At 37.3% G+C, this 25,269-nt stretch overlaps 1 protein-coding gene across 3 annotated transcripts in view; it reads left to right on the forward strand.

Moving 5' to 3' along the window:
* PATJ (PATJ crumbs cell polarity complex component) overlaps positions 1-25,269 on the forward strand; it is a 155,890-nt gene that overhangs the window by 52,710 nt on the left and 77,911 nt on the right. Inside the window, exons 19-28 of one of the 3 annotated variants that reach the window (XM_063298039.1) lie at positions 1,410-1,619; positions 3,907-4,023; positions 5,062-5,403; positions 5,756-5,834; positions 7,406-7,538; positions 8,429-8,500; positions 11,741-11,918; positions 12,851-12,961; positions 15,424-15,492; positions 22,128-22,248. In XM_063298039.1, the coding sequence (XP_063154109.1) occupies positions 1,410-1,619; positions 3,907-4,023; positions 5,062-5,403; positions 5,756-5,834; positions 7,406-7,538; positions 8,429-8,500; positions 11,741-11,918; positions 12,851-12,961; positions 15,424-15,492; positions 22,128-22,248 (1,432 nt within the window). The remainder of the gene's footprint in view (positions 1-1,409; positions 1,620-3,906; positions 4,024-5,061; positions 5,404-5,755; positions 5,835-7,405; positions 7,539-8,428; positions 8,501-11,740; positions 11,919-12,850; positions 12,962-15,423; positions 15,493-22,127; positions 22,249-25,269) is intronic. The other 2 variants (XM_063298040.1, XM_063298041.1) reach the window with 2 other exon arrangements.

A 25,269-nucleotide genomic window follows, 5' to 3' on the forward strand; every position in this document is an offset into this window, starting at 1 on the left:
AAGAACAGACCACGGAACAATGAACTGGTTTAAGATTGGGAAAGGAGTACGGCAGGGCTGTATACTCTCACCCTACCTATTCAACTTGTATGCAGAACACATCATGCGACAAGCTGGGCTTGAGGAATCCAAGGCTGGAGTTAAAATTGCTGGAAGAAACATTAACAATCTCAGAGATGCAGATGATACCACTTTGATGGCTGAAAGCGAAGAGGAACTGAGGAGCCTTATGATGAAGGTGAAAGAAGAAAGTGCAAAAGCTGGCTTGCAGCTAAACCTCAAAAAAACCAAGATTATGGCAACCAGCTTGATTGAGAACTGGCAAATAGAGGGAGAAAATGTAGAAGCAGTCAAAGACTTTGTATTCCTAGGTGCGAAGATTACTGCAGATGCTGACTGCAGTCAGGAAATCAGAAGACGCTTAATCCTTGGGAGAAGAGCAATGACAAATCTCAATAAAATAGTTAAGAGCAGAGACATCACACTGACAACAAAGATCCACATAGTTAAAGCAATGGTGTTCCCCGTAGTAACATATGGCTGCGAGAGCTGGACCATAAGGAAGGCTGAGTGAAGGAAGATCGATGCTTTTGAACTGTGGTGTTGGAGGAAAATTCTGAGAGTGCCTTGGACTGCAAGAAGATCAAACCAGTCCATCCTCCAGGAAATAAAGCCAGACTGCTCACTTGAGGGAATGATATTAAAGGCAAAACTGAAATACTTTGGCCACATAATGAGAAGACAGGACACCTTGGAGAAGATGTTGATGCTAGGGAGAGTGGAAGGCAAAAGGAAGAGGGGCCAACCAAGGGCAAGATGGATAGATGATATTCTAGAGGTGATGGATTCGTCCCTGGGGGAGCTGGGGGTGTTGATGACTGACAGGAAGCTCTGGCGTGGGCTGGTCCATGAAGTCATGAAGAGTCGGAAGCGACTAAACGAATAAACAACAAAACAGAAAGTCCTTGAAAATTCTCAGCATTTATTTGTCAATGTCAGATTTCCGAAGGTGTGTAAAATTGGAAGACTGCAGCACCCAATAAGTCAGAGCTAGTGGACCATTACAGGTGACCCTGTAAATACTTGAGCTGTTGTAGTGTCGCTTGATCATCATTGTGATGTTGTATTACTACTTTACTAGGCTGCCATATCACGCTCAGTTCAGTTTGGTTATCTGCATTTACTGGCTCAAGCACACTTTTGCAGTCTTATACCAGCCTTTTTCTCCTTCCCTAACCTCCTTTATCAATTTAGCTTGGTGAACTTTTTACATTTTTATAACTTTATAGCATGATCAGGCAATATAGTAGCAGAATATTTTGCAAATGAGTGAACATATTTAGCTGACAACTTGGAATACCATTTCTACAAAAGTATTTTTTAAACTGATCTTCTTGCTTGTTTTTCAGGATCCCTTAGATCCAACCAAGACAGCATTTGTGGTCAGTTCACTTGTGCCATGTGGAGTGGCTGAATGTGGTGGTGAACTCTTCCCTGGTGACCGCCTGGTCTCTGTAAATGATGTATGTTTGCACAATATTACTCTAGAAGAAGCTGTAGAAGTTCTGAAATCTGTACCACCAGGGGAAGTTCACCTTGGAATCTGCAAACCTTTGGTTGTAAGTGATATTAAATTTATGTTTTATAACTTGCATTTTCCAATTCAGTAATGCTTAACACTTAATTTGAGCAAAAGTCTCCAGGACTTTGATGGAGATGAAATATTTTTGCCATAAATTCTTTGAATGTTGTATCCTCTTTCTGAGTGTTGCCATGATTAGAGGTCCAGATGTTGTATGCTAATGAATCAGAAACATTTTGTCTTGGAGACAGGATTTCTATCTCCTTTTTATTTCAAATATATATCCCAACTTTTTGCCTTCGTGGATTCTTGAAATTGTTTTATACCACTTAAAATTAAGATATAAAATCACAGTTGAATTAAAATAGTAATTCATAAAACAAAGACAGCAGGAGCCATCTAAGAAAACATCACAGATCACACTAGAAGCAATTAAGATTATGATAATGATTTAAGAAAAAAGAAGATGCTACCATTGGGAAGACTCTGTTTGCAATAATCTATGCTACTGTGACTCAAATAGAATCAAAAGTCTGCCTTTCTTTTGGCAAACTTTACTGATAAGCCTAGGTCTTTGTTGATTATCTTTTCTTGCTGCGTGCATCTTGCCTGACTTTTCATGAGCTATCTGTTCATGTATATGTAGAATATTGAGGGTACTCATTGCACATGAAAAAACAAAACTCAAAGAGCATATTGATCCTTGGGGGCAAATCCAAAATCTAGAATTTGGTAATAGTTTTACTAGGACCAGTCCAATCCTATAAAAGAATGTGCAAGTTTTCTAGAACTCTTCATTAGTACCAAAATAATTTTTGTATTGTTTATGATTTCAAGACAGTTTCAGGGATGAATGCACAGACCCAGTACACCTTTCAGATTCTGTGTAGCATTCTAATCAATAAAAGGTACTATTACTATCTAGCATTGTAAGACAAAGGGCAAACTCAGTTAACCATATCCTAGACCATAGGCTCCTGGCAAAGAGCAGTGATAAAGAGAAATACAATACTCTTTATATTGGCAAATCAAGAGATTAAATCAACTGTCTTTGGCTACCTAAATCAAATCAAATTTTTATTACAGCTTTAGATCCAGAAAAACTATGTAAAATTTATAGAGCAGGGTAATTTTTATTGGTACAGCCTCGTGTGGCGCAGAGTGGTAGGTGGCAGTACTGCAACCGAAACTCTCCCCACGACCTGAGTTCAATCCCAGCGGAAGCTGGATTCTCGGGTAGCCGGCTCAAGTCAACTCAGCCTTCCATCCTTCCAAGGCCAGTAAAATGAGTCCCCAGCTTGCTGGGGAAGGTGACGACTGGGGAAGGCAATGGCAAACCACCCAGCTATAGTCTGCCAAGAAAACGTCATGAAAGCAGCATCCCCCCAAAGCGTCAGACATGACTTGGTGCTTGCACAGGGGACCTTTCACCTTTCACACCAATTTTTATTGGTCCTAAAAGTATTACCCAACTAATGAATTTTTGATGTTCTTTGAAAAGAAAATATACACTTCATCTATATAAATGTTTATAGACTATATAAATAATCAGACTATGATTGGCTATAGAATGGATCATTCATATATATATATATATATATATATATATCCACCCAGAGTCCCTCGATGGGAGGAGATGGGCGGGGACAAATTGACTCAATCAGTCAATCACATACTGTCCCACAATTTATCATAATCTTGAGTAGAAACTTTTCAGTTTGATGTATAAAAATGCAAGTATTATGCAACTTTTAAAATATAAGACTTTAGACATGTTTGGAATATTTTGTTCTTTCATGGGTCTGTTTGTGGTTTCTATTGAATTATCACCTAGTTAGCTGTAGAGTTCTTATAGCATCAGATATTCCTAGATAATTCACCAGTTCCAAACCTTTAAAACATTTAATTAAAAAGCTAAGACTATGCTAAAATATGCTGCTTAAGCCAGTGAAAAGTATAGACAATGATGAGCTAGGAAACTGCCCTGCTGTTTTCGTTAACTTTAACATAGGAATTTGTGAGCAGAAGTAATTTAAAGTAGACAAAATAAATTAGTGTACCATAAGGATTTGGGTATAATTTTATACTGCCCATATGTTTAGCTTATTGTGTCTTGCAATTTGTTTCACATTTCTCTGTATTTTCTGTATTATATATTTCTTCTTCTTAGGAGTTGACTAATTAACTTTCCATTTTACCTTCTACATTTCTTTGGAGTAGTCTTCCTGCTACTGTCTGTCCACAAGCTGGTTTCTTACTGTTGTCTTCTCTTTTAAAAAAGTTGGGGTTTGATATTTTCCTGAATAGTGACTTGGTTTTTTAAGGGTGAAAATAAACATCATGGGACTTCTTCTGTGGAACCCAAGAGACTTACCAGAAGTTCAGTATCTCAGGAATCAATCAATAATAATGAGTCATCAATACTCCTTGAAGCTCCAAAGGTTTCTATTGATTTTTATTTCATTTATTTATTTATTTATTTATTTCCTTTATTTGTTTATTTAATTTTTATCCCACCTTTATTATGTTTATAAATAACTCAAGGTGGCGAGCATACCTAATCCTCCTCCCTCCTCCTATTTTCCCCACAACAACAACCCTGTGAGGTGAGTTGGGCTGAGAGAGGGTGACTGGCCCAAGGTCACCCGGCCAGCTTTCATGCCTCAGGCGGGACTAGAACTCTCAGTCTCCTGGTTTCTAGCCCAGCACCTTAACCACTAGACAAAACTGTCTCCATTACATTTACAGTTGTCCTACGTAAAGGCTTTTGGAGAATGAAAATTGAGTTGAGATATACTATATATTTGTTTGAATCAGTTGTAATCATTCCTAAGATACACCATTCTATAAATCTGGAGGGAAAGAATAATATTTCTATTTATGTATAAAACATTTAAAATTCTCCTGCCCCTCTACATAATATGTGAAATCTACCCTGTGGCACAAACTGCATTTCTTTGAAGTGGCATGGAAAATTTGTTATGTCCCCTTGGCATCTCCTCAGAAAGAGATATAGGTATCTGTCCTGTATATTGAAGATGTGGGAACAAAGTGATTCAAGCTGCAATGTATAGTTAGGTACAGATGGGTCTTTTCCAAGTAACCATGCATGGCATTATGTTTCAGGTCTCAGCAAATTCCATATCCCTGGTGTTCGCCCAAATTTTCTTTATAAGCATTTCAGTCAGTAGGATATATAATATTTTGTAAGATAATTTCACTAGGTAGCTTTATTTCTTTAAAGTGTGAAATTATGTTTATAAATTAATGTTTTTTCAAAAATATGGAAAATGTTTTGTAAAATCTAGCATCTTCCTGGGGCAGAAATTATCTATCTATCATCTATCTATCTATCTATCTATCTATCTATCTATCTTTCTATCTATCATCTATCTATCATCCATCTATATCTATCTATCTATCATCTATCTATCTATCTATTGGCTACTACATAGCTCTGTTTTGATTTTTTTGTGTAGGACTTCAGAGATGAATCTAAAGAAGAACTTGTTGATGAACCAATCTTGGATTTGGGAAGACAGTTTCAGTTTGTACAGATTGAAACAGAAGTTGATAAGGAATCCTGGGAAATGCATGAGTTTTTGAAGCCTATGGAAGAGCATCTTGGTGAAGAACGAGAGATGCTAGTAGATGAAGAGTATGATATGGATCAACATTATGAAAGATGTCTGCCAGCAGATACAAGAGAACTAACTTCATCTCCTGAGATGGATTTTGAAACTGCAAGGCAGTGGGATAAAGAACTAGACTGTACTAAAATGGTGGAATTTAATCCCGCAAAAGATCTTAATACTAAAGAGGTATTTAGAGATATTATATAAAAAGCAAAGGATAAATGAATTTGAATAGTAAATAGTATTGGGATGTCATATATTCAATGCAAATATTACTATTTTCTTATTATAGTGCTTTAAAATACAGTATCTAAATAGTCTGAAGATCATTAAGAATATTCAGGTGCTTTCTCTGGATACCGTTAGCGTAATACTTAAAGCATAATCAAAGCAGCCATAACTGATTTTGGAAAGCAGGCTTAACTAATGATGTGTCAGTTTTTAAAACCCAGCTTCTATTAAACTCAGCTTGTTTCTGGCAGCATAGGGCTATGTCAATGACTTTCAATTCTGAATTGCCTTTATTTTTCTACTGAAGAATGAAGAAAAGAATAGTAATAATTCACTATTCCATGGTGTTTCAGTGGAGTACAGCCAACCAAGTCCTATATTGGATGGTAAGTGAAATGAGCAAGTATTCAGAATAAATAAATACATTTCAGAGTCAAAAGTATCTCTGAAAGGACAAGAGTTATTGGGAGTTTAGTGGTTGAAAAAGGCTAACATTAAAAAAGTGGGTTTCAAAAGATAGTTACAACATTTCAGAATTTATTATATGTATAAGACAGATGCCATTGTGGAGAAAACCTGATTCTGCATGGGTCCCAATCGGCAATCTATCACATGGACAGAGAAAGCTTCCCCAAAGATCATAGCTACCTCCAAGGCTGATATGAGAGAAGGTCTTCCATGAACTTTTTAAGGTTTCATATACTAATATCAACACCTTGAATCTGTGGAGAGCAGGCTGCCATCCAGTGAGGTCTGCGCTGGTTCTAGCATCTAGATCAGTCTCAAAGAGAGCCAGTTTGGTCTAGTGGTTAAGGTACTGGGCTAGAAACCAGGAGACTGTGAGTTCTAGTCCTGCCTTATGCATGAAAGCCGGCTGGGTGAGTTTGGGCTAATGCCTCTCTCTCAGCCCAACCCAACCCAACCCACCTCACAGGGTTGTTGTTGTGGAGAAGATAGGAGAAGGAAGGAATATTAGGTATGTTCCCCACCTTGAGTTACTTATAAAAATAATAAAGGTGGGATTAAAAAAAACTTTTAAAAAAGACAGATTGAGAAGTAGTAAGTAGTAAGAATTATATCTTGAGGCTACCAGTGTATGAATATAGATACGCTAAGTTATCTTATCTAAGAACAGGTTATCCAGCAAAAACGATAGATCCACAAGTATTCCCAAATTTTAAACCTGTTCTTGTAGGGCTAGGGGCTGGGAAGTGCAACCCCATCCAATTATTCTCATTTGTAGAACAGAAAAATGTTCACCCACTGTATTTCTGTCTTATTAGTATTTAGCTTCAGTTTACTAACATTTAAACATTTATTTATGACCCCAGTTATTTAGCATACATTTTGGAAGTCAGTTTGTGTGTGCAGTTCTTACTTCGTACACACTATCAAATCAATTATTTTAAGAATATTGAATTATTGGTAAAATGCAAGAGGTACTAGAATTTGGAGGTACTGTATATGGAGAATGCCAACCTAGCAGCTGGGAAATAGATACTACAGGAAAAGTCCAACTATTTTGATCAAGCAGGCAAGCTCATCTGACTACAAGAAGTTGCATGAGGCACACACACACTGGACCCATCTCTTATCCTCCCTATCTCTCTGTGCTTTCTCTTGGGAAGTCTGAAGCACAGATGTACTTCAAGTTTACTTGAAGAAAAGTGCTGTTCTTATCACAATCAAGGGCCTGATTTTTTATGATTGTAGGACAGAGGTGAGTAGTTCAAGTGAATACTGCTTCCCTTCAAACCACTTAACTGAATGTGTGAAGGCAGGCTGTATGTCTGGCCCTATTCTCTTCTCACTTTCAATCCCTCATACATTCAGGCAAACACCTGAAAAGGGCTAGTGATCATCGTAAAGGGAACAGTCTTTTTAGGAAGGGTTGTCAATGATTACTTAAATAAGTGCATATGAGAACATGGAGTAATAACGTATCTCTTCTTGTAAGGTATTGCAATGCAAAGTGATCCTAAAGATGATCTGTGCACTAATGTTGATCATGAAGGAAAGAAACTGGAAAACGAAGATACTGATCTTTCCATCACCCAAGATTCTGCCCTACTTAGAGTAGTGCTGTCTAGGTATGAAGTGATGTTCAGCTAAACATATGTTGGTAATTTTTATTTACCTGAATACAGATAGGAAGAAGAACTATTTCCTCTTACCTATGATAATAAATCATAGCAATGATTTGTCAATAATTACAGTTTTAATGTACTTGGTAGCATGTTTTATCATCTAAATATCTGTTGGAGGCAAAGGTAGGCATATTAATATGTTAAGGTGAAAAGTTATAAGAGAAAGTAGAGTGTCTGTCAAGTCAAGCCCAATTCCTGGTGATTACATAGAAACATTCATATTGCTGTCTTGACCAAAATATGAAAGTGGTTTGCCATTATTTTCTACTGGGATGGATGGATGGATGGATGGATGGATGGATGGATATATATACACACACACACTCACACACACACACACACTAGTAAGTCTAGTCTACAGCCTTGGGATTTCCTACTGGTTTCCCATCCAAATACATCAGGCCCATCACTGCAAGATTGGCTAGATCAGTGTTTCTCGACCTAAGAATGTGTGGGCTTCAACTACCAGAATTCCCCAGCCAGCATGGGGATCCTTCAACTAACTTTGATTTCTTCTACTTCTTATGACTAATGATGATGGTGGTGATCTTGATGGTAGAATCTTGTCTTGCTACATACTGAAACGTATCAACCGTACTCACAAAATTATTGCCTTCCTTTCTGTAGAGATAGATCATATACTTAATTAAGGGAATGACTGCAGGATATTGTCTGTTAAATAAACAAGTTGGAGGTGATTCATTTTCATTAAAGTTTACAAAAAGGCAAAGAAGTTTGAGGATTGTTAGGAATACGCAATTTTGATATTTACAAAGAATGTGATAATGTGATGCATGTATATAAATGTTGCATATTATATCCATTTTCTTTAGTGAGTTGCCTGAAAGAGAAGAAGGAGAAGGAGAAGAAACTCCAATTTTCAGTCACTGGGGACCACCCCAAATGTATGTTGATAAATATTTCAATATTTTTTTTTGCCTTAGAAATCATTTGAGGCTGTTGATCATGAAGTATGCATGTGCCTTTCCTTTTTAATCTCTTGTTGGAGGCACTTTGCTTGATCACTTGTGTATTTTATACCATTCAGGAAGAGTGGTGAGACAATAGTTGCTTGTAAAATGCTGAAGATAGAATTAATGTTTATCAGATGTTCTGCTGAATGGTCTTCTGTCAGTTCCATTGATTTTTATATAATTGCCTGTAAGGCTGTGTGCAAAATGGAAAGTGTTTTTGTTTCAAATCTGAAACTTGCATTCTGTGTTTTGGATGTTGAGCTCTGGTTCAGCATATCTGAAATCTGGAACATTTTAGTTGTTTCAGGTCTCAGTGAAAACAAAATCTGGAGGCTTCTTACAGGGTGATACAGCTCACCCCTCTTTTCCTTCCTTCATGTGGTCTGGTGCACCCACTGATCTTCCCAGCAGCTTCCTTTCTTTACTTCCCCTTATGCCTTATTTGGAGCCAAGCAAAGAGGTAGCAGCCAAAGGAAGGTAGGGAAAGGGTTGTGCTAAGATCAGAATGGGGAATAGTGGGATATGCCATGCTTGAAGCCAAGGACATTGGAGGTGACAGCTGTGCAACCAGCCAGCCCACCCATGATTTTCCCAGTACCTTCCTTTCCCTACCTTGACTTTATGCATGGCATATCCACGTGGCCTGCCTACCCCCAGTCTTCTATTATCTACCCAATGTCCTTGGGTTTTTTCCACGCTCCTCCCCCAAAACACGCCTGCCTGAAACATGAGTGTTTTGGTCTGTGCCTCAACTAAACTAATACATTTCCTTGTGGACATATTTTGACTGCCCCAAACTACCTATTCCATGTATGGAACCTTTTACACTTGCCTATTTTTAATACAACGGATTATGCAGTTTACTTTTGCAGTTTCATCTATATATTTTGCATATGTATTTTACTAGTTGCTTGCATCATATGCACTGATTCTTACTACCAGCTCTTTCAATTAAGGAAATTATATACCTTAAAAAAAAGAGAGATGCTTAAGCTTTGAGTACCTGCTAGTGAAATCCAATGAGCTGTAGTTCTTGCTGAGAATATATTAGTAGATTTGGGCTTATTTCTTCATAAATAGCTTGTAGAATGCTTAATCTGCTTTTATTTTATTGTCACATTTATATCCACAAATACCCAGCAGATTACAAGAGATACTGGTCCAGAAATATTCAAAGCAATTTTACATTTGGGGGCTACAAGACAGAAGAGAGATGTGTCTGGGCTTCAAATCAATAGAACGTGCTCACTGGAGTCACACCTTTAAACCCAGAACTTGAGGATTTTTTTTGTTGCAAAGCTGTGAAGGTCTGGTTGAAAATCTGCTGGAAGAGAGGAAATAAAAGTACAATATGCAGAGTTCCAGCACTTACGTGCTTCTGCAGTGAAACTGTTTAACTTAAATGAGAGATACAAATGAGTATCTCATTTGCCTTTCTATCTGTATTAATTGCTCAAGTTCATCAAACAACCTGAGTTGCTTTTTGAATGAAAGGTACTAGGAACAGGGGTGTGGAGCAGACTTAAAGCATACACCAGAGTATAGCATAAATGAGGGTGATGATAACCGGATAACAATTTTCTTCCAGATTTCCCTGTGTTTGTGTATAAGGCTTGCTTCTGTCAAAAATAATATGAAATTAATTGAATATTCTATGATGCTTATTTGGCCCATCATCTGGTTGCTTTTTAGACATGATTTATGACAACAAACATAACTGTTCTAGCTTCAGAGTAGAGCAAAATCTAATAAAAGCACTGCTGGATCTGCTATAAGCCAGCATTCTGTTGGCATTGCCTTTGGAAAAATCCACCATCTAGCAATTGGTTTCCAGAAAAAAGTGCCCCTGATACTGGAGTTAAGCTGTCATGACTAGTAGGCACTGGTGGTATTGTTCTATACAGTATGAATCTCCTTAAATTCATCTTGGGATCAGGAAATGACCAAGCCTGTTTCTCAGGCAAGCATACAAGGAGTCGGGACAAGAGATCTTAATGCATGAGTAATGATATGGTAAGAGCTCAGGAAGAGGTCAGATTTGTCTGGCCTGGTGAAACATTTAGGACAACCGGTATCAAAAAATGTGCACCATTTAACATGAAATAGAACTTGACTCTGGGGATATAGTAAATCACAAATAGCTTTCAAATGGACCACTAGAGCTAAAAGCTACTGGGAAGCCCTTAGGAAGATGGGTTCGCTAGTGTTCCAAGTCTTAAGCTGTAAATATATTGAATGAAATAAATAAACTCATTGGGATTTTGGAAACAAGCTGTGTAAAATAAACGACATATTTTGGATGGTCTTGCTCCCAAATTGGCATGGAATCTAATGCTTGAACAAAACCTGAACCCCATTTCTTTTATCAGATGCCAATCAAAAGCTAACATGTAGCGAAATACTGTCTGGTTGTAGTGAAAATGTGGCAACAGCTGACTTCATTGGACTAATACTATTTTTACCTTTTAGTTTAAACTTTATTATTGTGTACCTTCCTGGGTGAATTGTTACACATTTTCCTTGTTTTTTTGTTTTGTTCCTTTGTCTGATATTTGATCTTATAAATAAATGTAATACAAATAAACATTTGATTTGAAACCTAAAAGGAATAACTAAAGAAGCCAAATGTATTCATTCAGTCATTGTAATTTGATTTTCCTGACTATGCAGAGAATTGATGCATTCATGTAACACAGAAATAAGAATCATTCTTCTTCACAGCAGAAGTAGGAAGCTGTACATCACCTACAACTATGCTAGGAAGGAATTTCCTATACGATTCTTGTAACTCACACCATGAAAATGGCATATCTCATTTTAAAAGGGATAGGTTACATGGGGTTGGGTGACATTTGGTGGTCTGTGGGCTGTATTAACGTGTTGAGGGGCATGGACTACAGTGAAGAAAATTGACATTAAAAGCAGGCATACAGATCAGACGCTGTGATTTATTTTTATTTTCTTGACGTTTTAAAGGGTTTGGGTTTTTAAAATGGTGTTAATTCAAGGAAGACTGAAATGAAGGGCCCTGCAACCTGCAGTTGTGGTCCACTCATTTTGTGTTCTATCATACAACAAACAAGGTCTTTTGGATTTCTATAGGGTCACAGGTTTTAGCAAAAGTCATGTACCTCCAGCTTCTTGTATTCAGAGTATTGTTTCCCCATACAGAGTTGAAATCTTTCGGGAGCCCCATGTACCTCTTGGCATCAGTATTGTTGGTGGACATACAATTATAAAACGCTTGAAGAATGGAGAAGAGCTTAAAGGTATATTTATCAAGCAGGTTTTGGAAGAAAGCCCAGCAGGAAAAACAAAGGCTCTCAAAACAGGAGATAAAATACTTGAAGTAAGTTCAGACTTCCATTTTAAAAGGCTGTAGCTATCTGCATCTGCCTGCTTGAATGGGCTCGAACACATTTTTAGAGAGATTCTATTGACTTCAAATTACGGACTTAGTAAATATGTACAGCCTAACTTTAGCTGCTTATCTTATGTTTGAATAGAAAATAAGGATTGTGTGAGTTGTGAGTGTGGTATTTGTATTTACTGTTCATTTTTTTGAGTGGGCTGGCCCATATCCCCTATAGAGAACTGTACACACTGTCCATCTACATGAGAAGAGATTAGTAAGTCCTACTAGAAACACATGCATAAATAAAGATTTTTTCTTTCTGACTTATTGATGACAAGGAGACTAGAAAGTGGGCTCACTACTTCATAGGAAAATTCTCTTTAGGGATCTTGAAACAGAAGGGTTCCTGAAAAGAAGCTTATTTCCCATCAGTTATCAGGCTCTGCTCTGTGGAGTGGTGCAGTCAAGAGGAGAACTTTGTAATGCCAACTAGGTTGTCAGAGAATAACAGGAAATACTTGAGCAGTCGAAGCCCATATTAGAAAACAAAATATAAATGAATGTGAAATAAATGCTCAGATTGTAATGGAAGTTTGAGGCAGCTCATTAAGGAAAACAAATTCAAGGTATTGTATAATTTGGCCCTGAGTTGAATGAATAAACCCAATGTTATAAAAAATGTCCAAGAATTCAATTTTTGTATAAGTGTTTAATTTTTATTGATCTAATAGAAGTATTTGTAAATGTCTTTGCTGTCATTGATTAGATGTTGTGTGGATGCTATGAGTAACATTTTAATCATGGTATCTGTTGATATTAGGAAAGCCTCTTTGTGGTTGTTATTCAGGTCTTTCTACTGACTGAGATCTTCTTCCAGGATTTGGACCGGGAGAAGTAAATCTAAATGAGTTCATTTCTTTTTTCAGGTGTCTGGAACAGACCTACAAAATGCTACCCACGAAGAAGCTGTGGAAGCTATAAAAAATGCAGGCAACCCCATTGTCTTTGTGGTACAAAGTCTGTCAACTCTTCCAAGGGTAAGTTATCTCCAAATGTTTATTGGAGAAGGCATTTTTTTCAGAGAAGTGTTGATTTTTTAACTTATTTACATGCTTCATTAATTTTTTTCCTTCTCTTATCTTTGAACCAAAGGCTTTAAGATAGCCAACAAGAATCCAACAACAGATTCAATAACTAGGATGTCAGTGTTAAAATTAACCGATGACTGCTTATTTCTAGAAGTTGGAAGGTTACATGAGTAAAGGTGGCTAAACATGGGAAAGTTTCTACAGCAGGGGTGGGAAGCTTTTAGGCTGTGAATCCAGCTTTCCTTGGATTCACCACCCCCACAAGACTGGTCACTAAATAACAACACAGATATTGTCATTATTTTTTGCCTGAATGAAAAGTAAAATAGCACACCTCCGTTGCTTTTTTGAGAAAGTCCTACATTCCACAAAATGGAAAATGCTGGAAAATCTAGTCCTGTTCCCCCAAGAGATGACATTGCATCACTATGATACTCCATGTGGCCTCCTTGTGGTGAAAAGGGGAATTAAAAATACGCAGCGGCATCTAAGCCCCACCTATATATGTCTTCCAGGGTGGCTGCATTGTCCCTACACCTGAATGGCTGTTAATTGTGCAAAAACAAAATCAAAAACAAATCCAGAAACAAATCCAAAGACAATCCACACCTCCATGTCACAATTAACAGCCATCCAGGTGTAGGGACAATGCAGCCACCCTGGAAGACATATATGGGGTCCCCTCACCAACCTTTGCCCAGACTGAAGAAGCTGCTTGGACAAGCAGCAAAACGTTTCAACCAAGAAGAAAGAAATCCAGTTGCCATGACTCCACCTACAGACAATTCCACCTGGATGACTGAGAATCTTCATCGACATAGGCTTTCTCTGGTTTCTCATATTTTCTTTTTTGCAGCCATTTTTTCTTTTTCAAAGTTACAAGTTTTCCATAGCCAGTGTTTTTTATATTTTTATCTTTACTTTATTTATAATGTTGGGGTTTTTTTACTTTTTTTTTTTATAAATAAGCATGCAATTCAGTTATTTGATTATGATTTTTCATTTCTTTTGGCCTTGACCCAAGATAATGGCTGGGTCTTTCCAAGATGGAATTATAATATTTTAATTCTTTGATCATGGAATATTAAAGGTCTGAGATATATATTGGGGGGAGGTGTTTAAAAAAGCAAACAAACTGTATATATTGAAACCTGAAATATTTTTATGCAAAAAAAAAAAACCTTGATGAAAACATTTGCTTGCAAGGAATTGGTCTGACCAGATTTCTATTTCTCGTAACTCAACATTGTCCAGTAGAGTCGTTATAGTAATTAAGAATTCTTCAAATTTAATAGATAAGCAAGAAATTTTTGATTCTGCGGGCCGCTATATAATTTTGGTTGTTAGTAATTTTGATAGTTACTCTTTTATGATTCAAACTGAAATAAATGAGATATTCTACATAGATATTTTGCCAAACTTTTTAGTTTGTCCATATAATGGTGATTGGGAATTTTAAGTTAGCACTGGACCCTTCAATTAACAAAGTTTCCAGTTCTGGAATGGTCTTCATGCTCATATAAAATAATTTAATTTGGTTGACATATGGAGATAATTAAATCTGACTCAACAAGGATATACTTTATATCAGTTCCTCATGGTACATATTCTCATTTAGATTACTTTTTATTATCACAATCCATGGTTAATTATGCAGAAAATTGTTGTATAACTGTCATGTAATTGATAGTGATCCAATTATATTATCTTTTTTTTTTTTGGTATGAAGTTTTTAGCAGGTGTAAAGTTGTATTTTAATATGTCATTATTAGAGGATTCAGTTTGTTGGTCAAGAACAATATTTTGAGATGATATTCAAACAGATGATCAACCCGTCTGAGGACTGTTTGGAATCCATTTAAAGTCTAAACATGGGCAGATCTATAGCATATGTTTGACAGAAGGAAAAAAAATCTTATTGTAGTAATTTGGAAGGTAAAGAAACTGAGAATATATAGGTAAGGAATCATATTCTGGAATTTTATAGAGCCTTTATGTCAGCTTTCCCAAGCCAATGTCCTCCAGATAGGCTGGGATAGTAACTGTCTTAATTTTCAGCTGGGATGGCTCAAGGTACTCAAAATGATAACAACTAGGTATCAGCAGGCTGATCTTAGGGAAAGATCCTAAGAGATAAACATGTTTTAGTGATGTTTTTACTCCCAAAACATCAGAGGCAGACTAAAATTATTTAACAACTGTAGAAAGCTGACCTGGATGGATGGATAAATATCTGGAAACTTGTTGGGTAGGAAGAAGGGGGAAAGAAATGGTATATTTTGCAAGCTGATATGGTTCATTGGCTGGGATCCTGCAATATTTGGCTATTGGTCCCTCTTTGGATACATTATCCTTTAGATAAAGCTATGCATACAGTATATGCCATAAACATTAATGTTTGTATTCTGCAGATAGTTTCCGTAGTGAACCCCAAGAAAAAGAAAGACCACAAGAATCAGGACACAGAAGAAGCTGAAAAGGTAGGTGCAGTCTTTCATTTCCTTCAGGACACTAACCACCCCCAGGGTTGGTTACCCCATTTTTAGAACAAAAGCCAAGATTTGTTTAAATGGAAGAAGGCAGATAATATCTGGATTTATTTTATTTTATTTTAATTTTGTTTTATTTTTATCCTGCCTTTATTATTTTTATAAATAACTCAAGGCGGCGGACATACCTCATACTCCTTCCTCCTCCTATTTTCCCCATAACAGCAACCTTGTGAGGTGAGTTGGGCTGAGAGAGAAGGACTGGCCCAAGGTCACCCAGACAGCTTTCGTGCCTAAGGCGGGACCAGAACTCACATATAGTAGACTTACTGAGATGTTTTGGAAACAAAAATTATTTGTAATTGCACTTGATCTTTATTACTGTTTATGCTGTTAGATGTAAGCAGTTGAATAACATTAGAAGCAGTAACAACAGCTGCAACAAAGAAGAAATATGGGTTTGAGCTTACATTTGAGTGAGCTAAAAATAATAGTTACAAGCCCTACAGATATCCACTTAGAAGTAAATGCCAATTAGTTCATTAGGGCTTATTCCCTTGTTAAGTGGGCTAGAATGAAAGGAACTTCTTTGGGATGGATTTTGTAGAAATAGTTCATGCCTAAAATAGGCATGTTCAGAGTGTTCTAGAGTAGTCCAGTTTGAAAACAGGTCCATTCTAAACTTTCCTAATCATTCCTAATCATTCAAAGTAAAAACATATTGTTTTGTTTTTTAAAAAATATAACTTTTATTAAGAATTTTAATTATAGTAGTAAAAACTAATACAAACTAAACTTAGACAAAAAAATAGAATTGAAAGAAAGTATAGAAAGTACAGGAAAAAAGAAAAGGAAGGAAGGAAGGAAGGAAGGAAGGAAGGAAGGAAGGAAGGAAGGAAGGAAGGAAGGAAGGAAGGAAGGAAGGAGTGACTTCCAACCTTCATCACAACAATTATAAACAAATTTAATAACTCTTCATTCCATAAGGTTAAACAGATATCACTTCTTCCCCATATCCCATCTCTTATTTACAAACAAATCCATAAAGCATCTACTTTTCAATTCTGGTATCAGCAAAAAGTCCATGAAGGGTTGCCAAAACATTGCAAAAAAAATAATAATCTTATTTTAAGCTTGATCAAATAAACCAACTTTATATTCCTTCTTTTTACTTCTAACAGTCTAATCTTTAGACTCACCCAATGAAGACTTTTCAAATTTGTTGTTCCAAGAATCTCTAATATCTTTAAGATAGTTAATAGGCAATTTCTGAAAGTGATTAGAAAGTGAGGTTTGTGAACTCAATGACCTTTAAAGGTTTTATTGTGGTTGCAAGGAAAATGGCAGGTCCCATCATCTCCCAGTGCTCAAACCCATGGAATACCATGGAAAACCACTGTCCTGTGGTCTCCTCATGAGTAGCCATCTGGAGCACATATGAGTGATCTCCCATTCTCTCCATATCCAGAGAGGTCTCAAGGATCTGGTCTACTCACCAGTTCCTTGATCTTTGCAGCAGTCATCATATTCAGTTCACCATATCTCCCCAGAAGTCCCAAAAGTAAAAACATATTGTGTGGTAGCATGGTTCGTGGTATGAATGATTGACTGTTTGTTAGATAATCACTTTTCTCCAGCAAGGCAGTTTACATGGGGAGTAAATCTTCCCATGTAAACTGCCTCTTCACTCTCCATAAGAACAACCATGTGGGCTAGGATGAACCACTTGAATTCTAGATCTCTTCACTTTATAGTCCAAGAATAGAGCTCCTGGTTTTCCTAAAAGATGTGGAAATTTTTACTTTCATGGCTGCTAGAAAAAACTATATTTAGCTTGTCTGTGTTTTTAGGTAGACTATCAAAACCCAAAATATAATATTTTTAAAAAATAATGCTGCATTAGGCATGCAGATACCAACTATGAACTTTTCAATTTATAGATCTCTACATCAGAATTGCATCAGAAATCCAGAATGGTGGAGTGTTTATAGAATGTGTCTGGATTAATTTATGCCATCCCCCCCTAGTTGAATAGTTATCTGATACATTGAATAGCTGCTCCCATAATCCCTAATCAGAAAGATCATCTGGAGGGCAGCAGATTAAGAATGCTAAATAAATAAAATGATCACTGCAGATTAATCAGACACTTCTGAAGTCCCCTCCCCAGAGTTCAAGTCATGGTCCGTATAATGCAGTCACTGTAGCTTTAAACATTTTAAACATTAAACTCAAGGACTAACATTAAGGGACTTGAGAATGTCCTTGCTCAAAAAAAAAGTCCTGACTGGAAAAGAGGGGAGAACTTTTGCTTATATGCTAGAACTTTTGGTCTTTGAAACAGAAAGTGCTTGCTGTTCAGATGAATGTGTCTAGCTTTGTATGACTAATTGGGAGCAGGCATGATTTAAACATCAGCTGCATTTCATTTTCCCCCTCTTTTTCTGTATTTTTAATCATCTTGCCTGATGCAGTGTTCTTGGGGACTTGAGAGCTTGCATACTAGTTTATAAACCTTGAGTTCTACTAATAATGTACTGCTGTAATATGGATTCTGGGTTTTTTTTTCCTTTCACAATCTTTTTTTTAAATAGTTTAAATAGTCAAAACTTGGTTGAAATGACTGGAAAACCATTTCTGATTTTTAAAGCAATGTGCATTGATGGATTAATATAAATAGCATCTTTGAAATTGCTAGTATCCAATATCCTGTTTAAAGGAACTACTCTGCAGCAGAGAGTAGGTTATCTTTCACATTCCCAGGCAGTAGTATCAGCAGCAGTATTTTTCCAATCTGGGCTTCAGTGAAGTCAACCCTAGATGTTCAAGTTGATGACTTTACTGTTTGCCTCTACGCTCTGGATTGCTGCAGGCAGAATGGGTGATACAAGACATTTTGCTAGAACAGTTCATTAATAGCTAAATGCAGCTTTTTGTGTCTGTGCATTTATTCCTACAGAAACAGAGAACCATTCTTCCAAGACCTCTGAGTCCTTTGGAAGAGCCATTCTTTGAGGACATGAGAGTCTTGTCCTCTGTAGCTCCTGCACAATGCTGGGGTCACCCAGTGTGGATCCAGGGAGCCTGGCAGCACCTGCTACATACCAAGAACTGCATGTTGGACAGCCAGAGGCAAAGTGCTGGGCAATATGGAAGGTTCCTCAGAGTACCTGGCTATCCCCATTCAAAAGCCCAATTAATCATAAATCTGAGCTTTGGACTCTTTTCTAGTTAGTTTTTTCTTTTCTAGTGTTTGTCTTAGGGACGCGGTGGCGCTGCGGGTTAAACCGCTGAGCTGTCGATCGGAAGGTCGGCGGTTCGAAACCGCGCGGCGGGGTGAGCTCCCGTTGTTAATCCCAGCTCCTGCTCACCTAGCAGTTCGAAAACATGCAAATGTGAGTAGATCAATAGGTACCGCTTCGGCAGGAAGGTAACGGCGTTCCGAGTCGTCATGCTGGCCACATGACCCGGAAGTGTCCTATGGACAACGCCGGCTCCAAGGCTTAGAAATGGAGATGAGCACCGCCCCCTAGAGTCGGATTCGACTGGACTTTACATCAAGGGAAACCTTTACCTTTAGTGTTTGTCTTACTCCATTTTACTTTTAACTCTCTTCTGGTCATGTTCTTTGAAAGTTAGTGTTTGCCAATAATTCAGCCACTCTAATAGCAAGACAGCTTTGATTATATAAAATCTGCTGACTGTACCTTAATCCATTCTATAATTTTCCTTTGGGTAGCTCCAGTTGACCTTTAAGGAGTGGCCGTCCTCCTCCTCCAATCCATTGCTCTCAAACTGGTTATCTAGATGTCCTAGTGGGGCCAAGGAAAAGTATTCTTGCAATTCTCTGATATTTCTTTCTTTTTACAATTGTAGCAACTAACTCTCAGCTCTCCTTTTGCCTGTCAGTCATATTTGTGAGTTTTCTATTTGTATTCTTAAATGCTGGAAGTTGGAACTCAACCATTACTGTCTGTGGAAAGGGTTATCCCCAGACCTTGGTTTGTTGCCTCTTGTAGAGAACTTCCATTTTTGCAAACTTCCCTGGTTCTTCTGTCCTGTATTACTTCATGTTAGAGGAGAAGTAGATTATTTCTGCAGTAACATCCACATACACCATATTGCTTACATGGCACTTAAATGTTTACGTGCATTTCCTCAGGCTGAAGAGATAAGTTTTGAGCTCTACGATGTCCCTTTTTGCTTCAGTGCTAATATTGTGGTATCATCACCAATTTCTCCTTCTTATAACTCCAAGAATATTTATAACAAACTCTGGAAGTAATTGACTACACAGTTTTGCAGGGAGCTTATTCCCAAGACACACATGCATATGCATCCATTGATGGTATAAACATATATATATATATAGACTGACTCCTGGAGCTCTGCTATTGAGCCTGTCTGCATGGGGGGGCTCCATGAACAAATTATGTACTTGTGTATTTGCTGAAGAAACACCTCTCGTCACTGATCTGTCTGCATCATGTCTCTGAAATAATGCAAATGCCCTCACTAGGCATTTTCTAGCAGCCAGTTTCAACAGCTGTTTCATTGGGAAGACAGTACTCAACAGACTTGAATACTGCCCTGCATGAGCCCCTGGGCAGAGATTGTAGTGCTAAATTATGCAGTATTTCAGCATTCGTAACATGAACAACATGTAGTTGTATGGTTTCTTTTCTGTATGAATGGTTCATCCTTGAAGTACTAGTAGTGCAAATGTGTGTTAAGTTCAAAAGCTAATGGAATACATGACTTCTGGAAGTAATGACATCGAATATAAATATAATGTAACCTCCCCCACCATATTCCAGATATGTTGGATTTGCAATCTCCTTCAGCTGGGGAATAGCAAATAGGGAAAACTGCATAAGAAGTGTGGTCCAATATATTATTGAGGACCTATCCTTCAGCTGCACATAGAATTATGTTCTGACTGGTTATCTCCATAGGGTGAGGGAAAATATGATCATGGCTGAATCAAAGCATACCGTAGACAACATTCACTAGAGAGGAAGCTGAGTCAGGAAAAGAATTCACTTTTCCTCCAGACTCTCTGAAGACTGGATTTAGGGAATTTAAACAAAGCATCACATTCTGTGAGAGGCAACATCAAATTATCATCTTCATAGAACTTATGAAAATAGTATTCAGATAAGGATAAAAGTGAAAACAAAACAAAGAGCCACATCCAAATTGAGTGGATTGACTCATTGCAATTTAATTTTTATTGTCCTTAGTAGCAGCTGTTGCCACAGCAAGTGGCAACATATGGCTGAACTTGAAAAAAGTTAGACAGGGTTAGATCTGGTTAGCACTTAGATGGGAGACCACAAGGAAATTGCAGCTGTACATTAGACTGGGAAGTAAAATAACATCCCAGACAAAGGCAATGGAAAACCACTTCTGTGTTGTTGCCAAGACAGTTGTGTGGTTTGTTCATATATTGTAATCAGCAGGAATTGAGTTCAGTGTGATAGACACTTTAACCTTTAGCAATCATTAACCCGAATAATGGTTGCTTTTCAATTCCTAAATTTAGTATTAATTTGGATAGAGTGCAAACTGGTTCCCCCCAACCCAAGTCATGGAAGCTTGTTTTTATTCTCTTTGCTTTGCTGCTAGTACTGTATTAACTAGATGAAATTTATTTTATCCCGATTTGCAATCACTTTCAGTTTGAACGCCCCTTCCTTTTTATTGCATATTGCAATTTTCCATGTTGTTTCCATCCCCTATCCAAATAACATGCTTTTACAATAGATGTTGATTGTTCACATAAGATTGCAACTCCATATTTGCGGATGTCTTTTTTTTTTTTTTTACTGCTTTTACTATAGTGTTGTCGGAAAAAATCTTTCTAAAAATGACATGTGAACCCTTGGATAATGATTCTCTGCTGTATAAAATAACATTTTTCAAGCCATTTGTGCTGCTCTCGTGACATTTGGCATTTTCTGTTTGCTTATTAAAGTGTACTTGCCATTAGCAATGTGATCGTAGTTGAGCTAATTCAGTCGTACAGTGCAGCTCACAAATGGTTTGGTGACTTTGAGCCTGAGAAACAGATGCTTGGTTGTGTCTACTGCAGTCCTCCAGTTCTGCCTTCTTTAGGTTGATATGCACCACTATATGCATCATTATCGAAAATGCCTTTATTTATGCGAGGTAATGGGATTTTATTGTGAGTTCTATGATATATAACTTGTTAACCAGAGTTAATATTGAAAATACTGTAGTCTGGATCTTTATACAGCTGTTATTATTTTTTTAAGTGCCTCAAAAGCAGTAGATTTATTTTATGAAGCATTCAGATCCTTGGCAAAAATTGGATTTTTACATTTATGTTGTCAGTTAATTGCTGTACTATCATCATTATTTCAGTATAAGCAGATATTTAGATTGAAGTATTCCTTACTTCTAGCAAGCTAATATGAAATCAGTCCTTCTCTCATGTGGAACAGAAATGTGTGGTCTATTAAAAGAAGCCCAAATTCTATGAAACTGGAAGCTTCTTTTGAAAATAGCATGTATAATGAAACTACGCTTACATAATGGACTCTTTATCATAAAAATCTGAAGTTTCTAGGTATAATATGAAAGGCTGTTTTTTTCCTTTTTAGAAGCAAAGTGGAACTCCACCACCCATGAAATTGCCACCACCTTACAAAGGAGCAAGAAAGTCCAGCTCAGATGATCCAGAAGAAGAAGAGGAAGACGAGGAAGAAAATACTTATACAGAGGGTAAATTATGAAGTATTACTAGATCTGTTGAATTTTTGTATTCAGAATTCTTCTGTGGTACTCTTACTGAAGGAAGAATTGTTTATGATCGCCATATTTATAGTACTGACATTTTTGCCAGAATATTGGAATTCTGAATTCTGATGGGAAAGACAATTATTAAAATTAAATGGGGAAAAAAATCCTTAATGCCAATACCACATAATATTCTAAAACTTATTTTCAGGAAGTGTGGAGAAAATTTAGAGATAGAGATCATGAATATGCCACCTTGTCAGTAACCTATGTTTAACTAGGCATAACCAACATTGAGGGTAAGCAGTTCTAGAAATACCAAGGTTCTCTGAATATAATGCATTTTACGTGTGAATCCTCTTGAGACTTCATTATTGTATTTTATATATTATATAAATATATTGTTATATTATACAATGTACAGTTTTTATATATATTATATACAAATGTGATAAATATTTATTTATTTAATGTATTTTCTACTCTTCACAACAAATTGCAAAGCAGTTTACAGATAAAAATAAGGAAACAAAACACAAATATTAATAAACTAATACTCTAAGGTTCTAAATTAACCTGATCAAACCAACAGTGAGATGTACAAAATAAAAAATTCAGATGTTTTCTTAAACCACACTGTCTCTTGGGTGAAGAACTGAGTCTTAAATAAGCAATCAACTGTATTGCTGAATATTATGTGGTATCTCCCAAGTCAGGGAGTTCCATAGGTACAGTACCATATCTGAGAAGGCCTTCCTTGGATTTCTGCTCCTTGAGCATCACCTCAACAAAGAAGTTGCATTGTTTCTTTAGTTTTTTTTTACATCATGAGATGCATCCCAACAAGTATTTGAACTCCAAGCTCTTTATCACCTTCCATGTCAAAAAAATTAGTACCTCGAAATAGACTCAGAACTGCATGAAGAGATAATACAGGTATATGATGAGCCCAACTTTGTGCATTGCAAACTAGCAACACTGTAAATTGTCTGTTCAATAGCAGACTCACATTGCATCCTGATTTGGAGAATATTTATTTCTAGATGCAGTTAGCAGTTTAGGAATCAGGCCACAGGGCAGCATAAGGTCAATCCCGAATTATTGCATTTGCCAGAAATAAGAGCTAAACTTAGTCTCAAAGTCAACTTAGGTGTTCCAGTAAAGAAGCTGGTGGCAAGGCAGGAAGTTAAGTGTTCCACAGTTAGTCTTCTGAGACTGAGGGGTTTTAAGCCTAGGCTCTCGTGGCCCGGTTCAAACTTCACAGTCCTCAGAGTGCAGGGCATTTCCATTCTCAGTAGTCATCCTTTGAAACTGTTGGAGAATTATTATTGTTGTTGTTGTTATTATTTAGGACAAGTAAAACTGAAAGGGGGGAAATGACTGTAGGGGAAAAAGAAAAGAAAACCAAAAATGTATCCTTGTCTCCTTGGAGTAAAGACTAGATGGAAGTGTATAAATTATGCATGGAGTGAAAATAAAAGGATTTTTTTTTCTGTCAGAATAGTAGAATCAGTGAATCTGAATGCTGGAAAATAGTTGACTATTGACTATTCTAAAGCCTTTGACTGTGTGGACCATAACAAATTGTGGCAAGTTCTTAGCGGTATGGGGATACCAAGTCATCTTGTCTGCCTCCTGAAGAATCTGTATAACGACCAAGTAGCAACAGTAAGAACAGACCACGGAACAACGGACTGGTTTAAGATTGGGAAAGGAGTATGGCAGGGCTATATACTCTCACCCTACCTATTCAACTTGTATGCAGAACACATCATGCGACATGCTGGGCTTGAGGAATCCAAGGCTGGAGTTAAAATCGCTGGAAGAAACATTAACAATCTCAGAGATGCAGATGATACCACTTTGATGGCTGAAAGCGAAGAGGAACTGAGGAGCCTTATGATGAAGGTGAAAGAAGAAAGTGCAAAAGCTGGCTTGCAACTAAACCTCAAAAAAACCAAGATTATGGCAACCAGCTTGATCGATAACTGGCAAATAGAGGGAGAAAATGTAGAAGCAGTGAAAGACTTTGTATTTCTAGGTGCAAAGATTGCTGCAGATGCTGACTGCAGTCAGGAAATCAGAAGACGCTTAATCCTTGGGAGAAGAGCAATGACAAATCTCGATAAAATAGTTAAGAGCAGAGACATCACACTGACAACAAAGGTCCGCATTGTTAAAGCAATGGTATTCCCCGTAGTAACATATGGCTGCGAGAGCTGGACCATAAGGAAGGCTGAGAGAAGGAAGATCGATGCTTTTGAACTGTGGTGTTGGAGGAAAATTCTGAGAGTGCCTTGGACTGCCAGAAGATCAAACCAGTCCATCCTCCAGGAAATCAAGCCAGACTGCTCACTTGAGGGAATGATATTAAAGGCAAAACTGAAATACTTTGGCCACACAATGAGAAGACAGGACACCCTGGAGAAGATGCTGATGCTAGGAAGAGTGGAGGACAAAAGGAAGAGGGGCCGACCAAGGGCAAGGTGGATGGATGATATTCTAGAGGTGATGGACTCGTCCCTGGGGGAGCTGGGGTTGTTGACGACCGACAGGAAGCTCTGGCGTGGGCTGGTCCATGAAGTCATGAAGAGTCGGAAACGACTGAATGAATGAACAACAAATCCTTGTCTCCTTGGAGTAAAGACTAGATGGAAGTGTATAAATTATGCATGGAGTGAAAATAAAAGGATTTTTGTTTCTGTCAGAATAGTAGAATCAGTGAATCTGAATGCTGGAAAATAGTTGAGAAATAAGTACATCCTCCTACATAGTCCCTTGTTAAGATACCAAAAGATCTAGAGAAGATTACCAATCTGGATAGCTTTAAAAGATACTAAATAAACTTAAAGAGCAACCTTTCTCAACCTTTTTACCCTGGAGAAATCCTTGAAATAATTTTCAGATCTCAGGGAGCCCCTGCATGAAAATCTCAAAAAATATGAAAACTTCACAATACAGTTCACTTCTAACCTGCACAATCTACATTTTACAACATTTACAACA

This window comes from Candoia aspera, chromosome 3, assembly GCF_035149785.1.
Source record: "Candoia aspera isolate rCanAsp1 chromosome 3, rCanAsp1.hap2, whole genome shotgun sequence".
NCBI lineage: Eukaryota > Metazoa > Chordata > Lepidosauria > Squamata > Boidae > Candoia > Candoia aspera.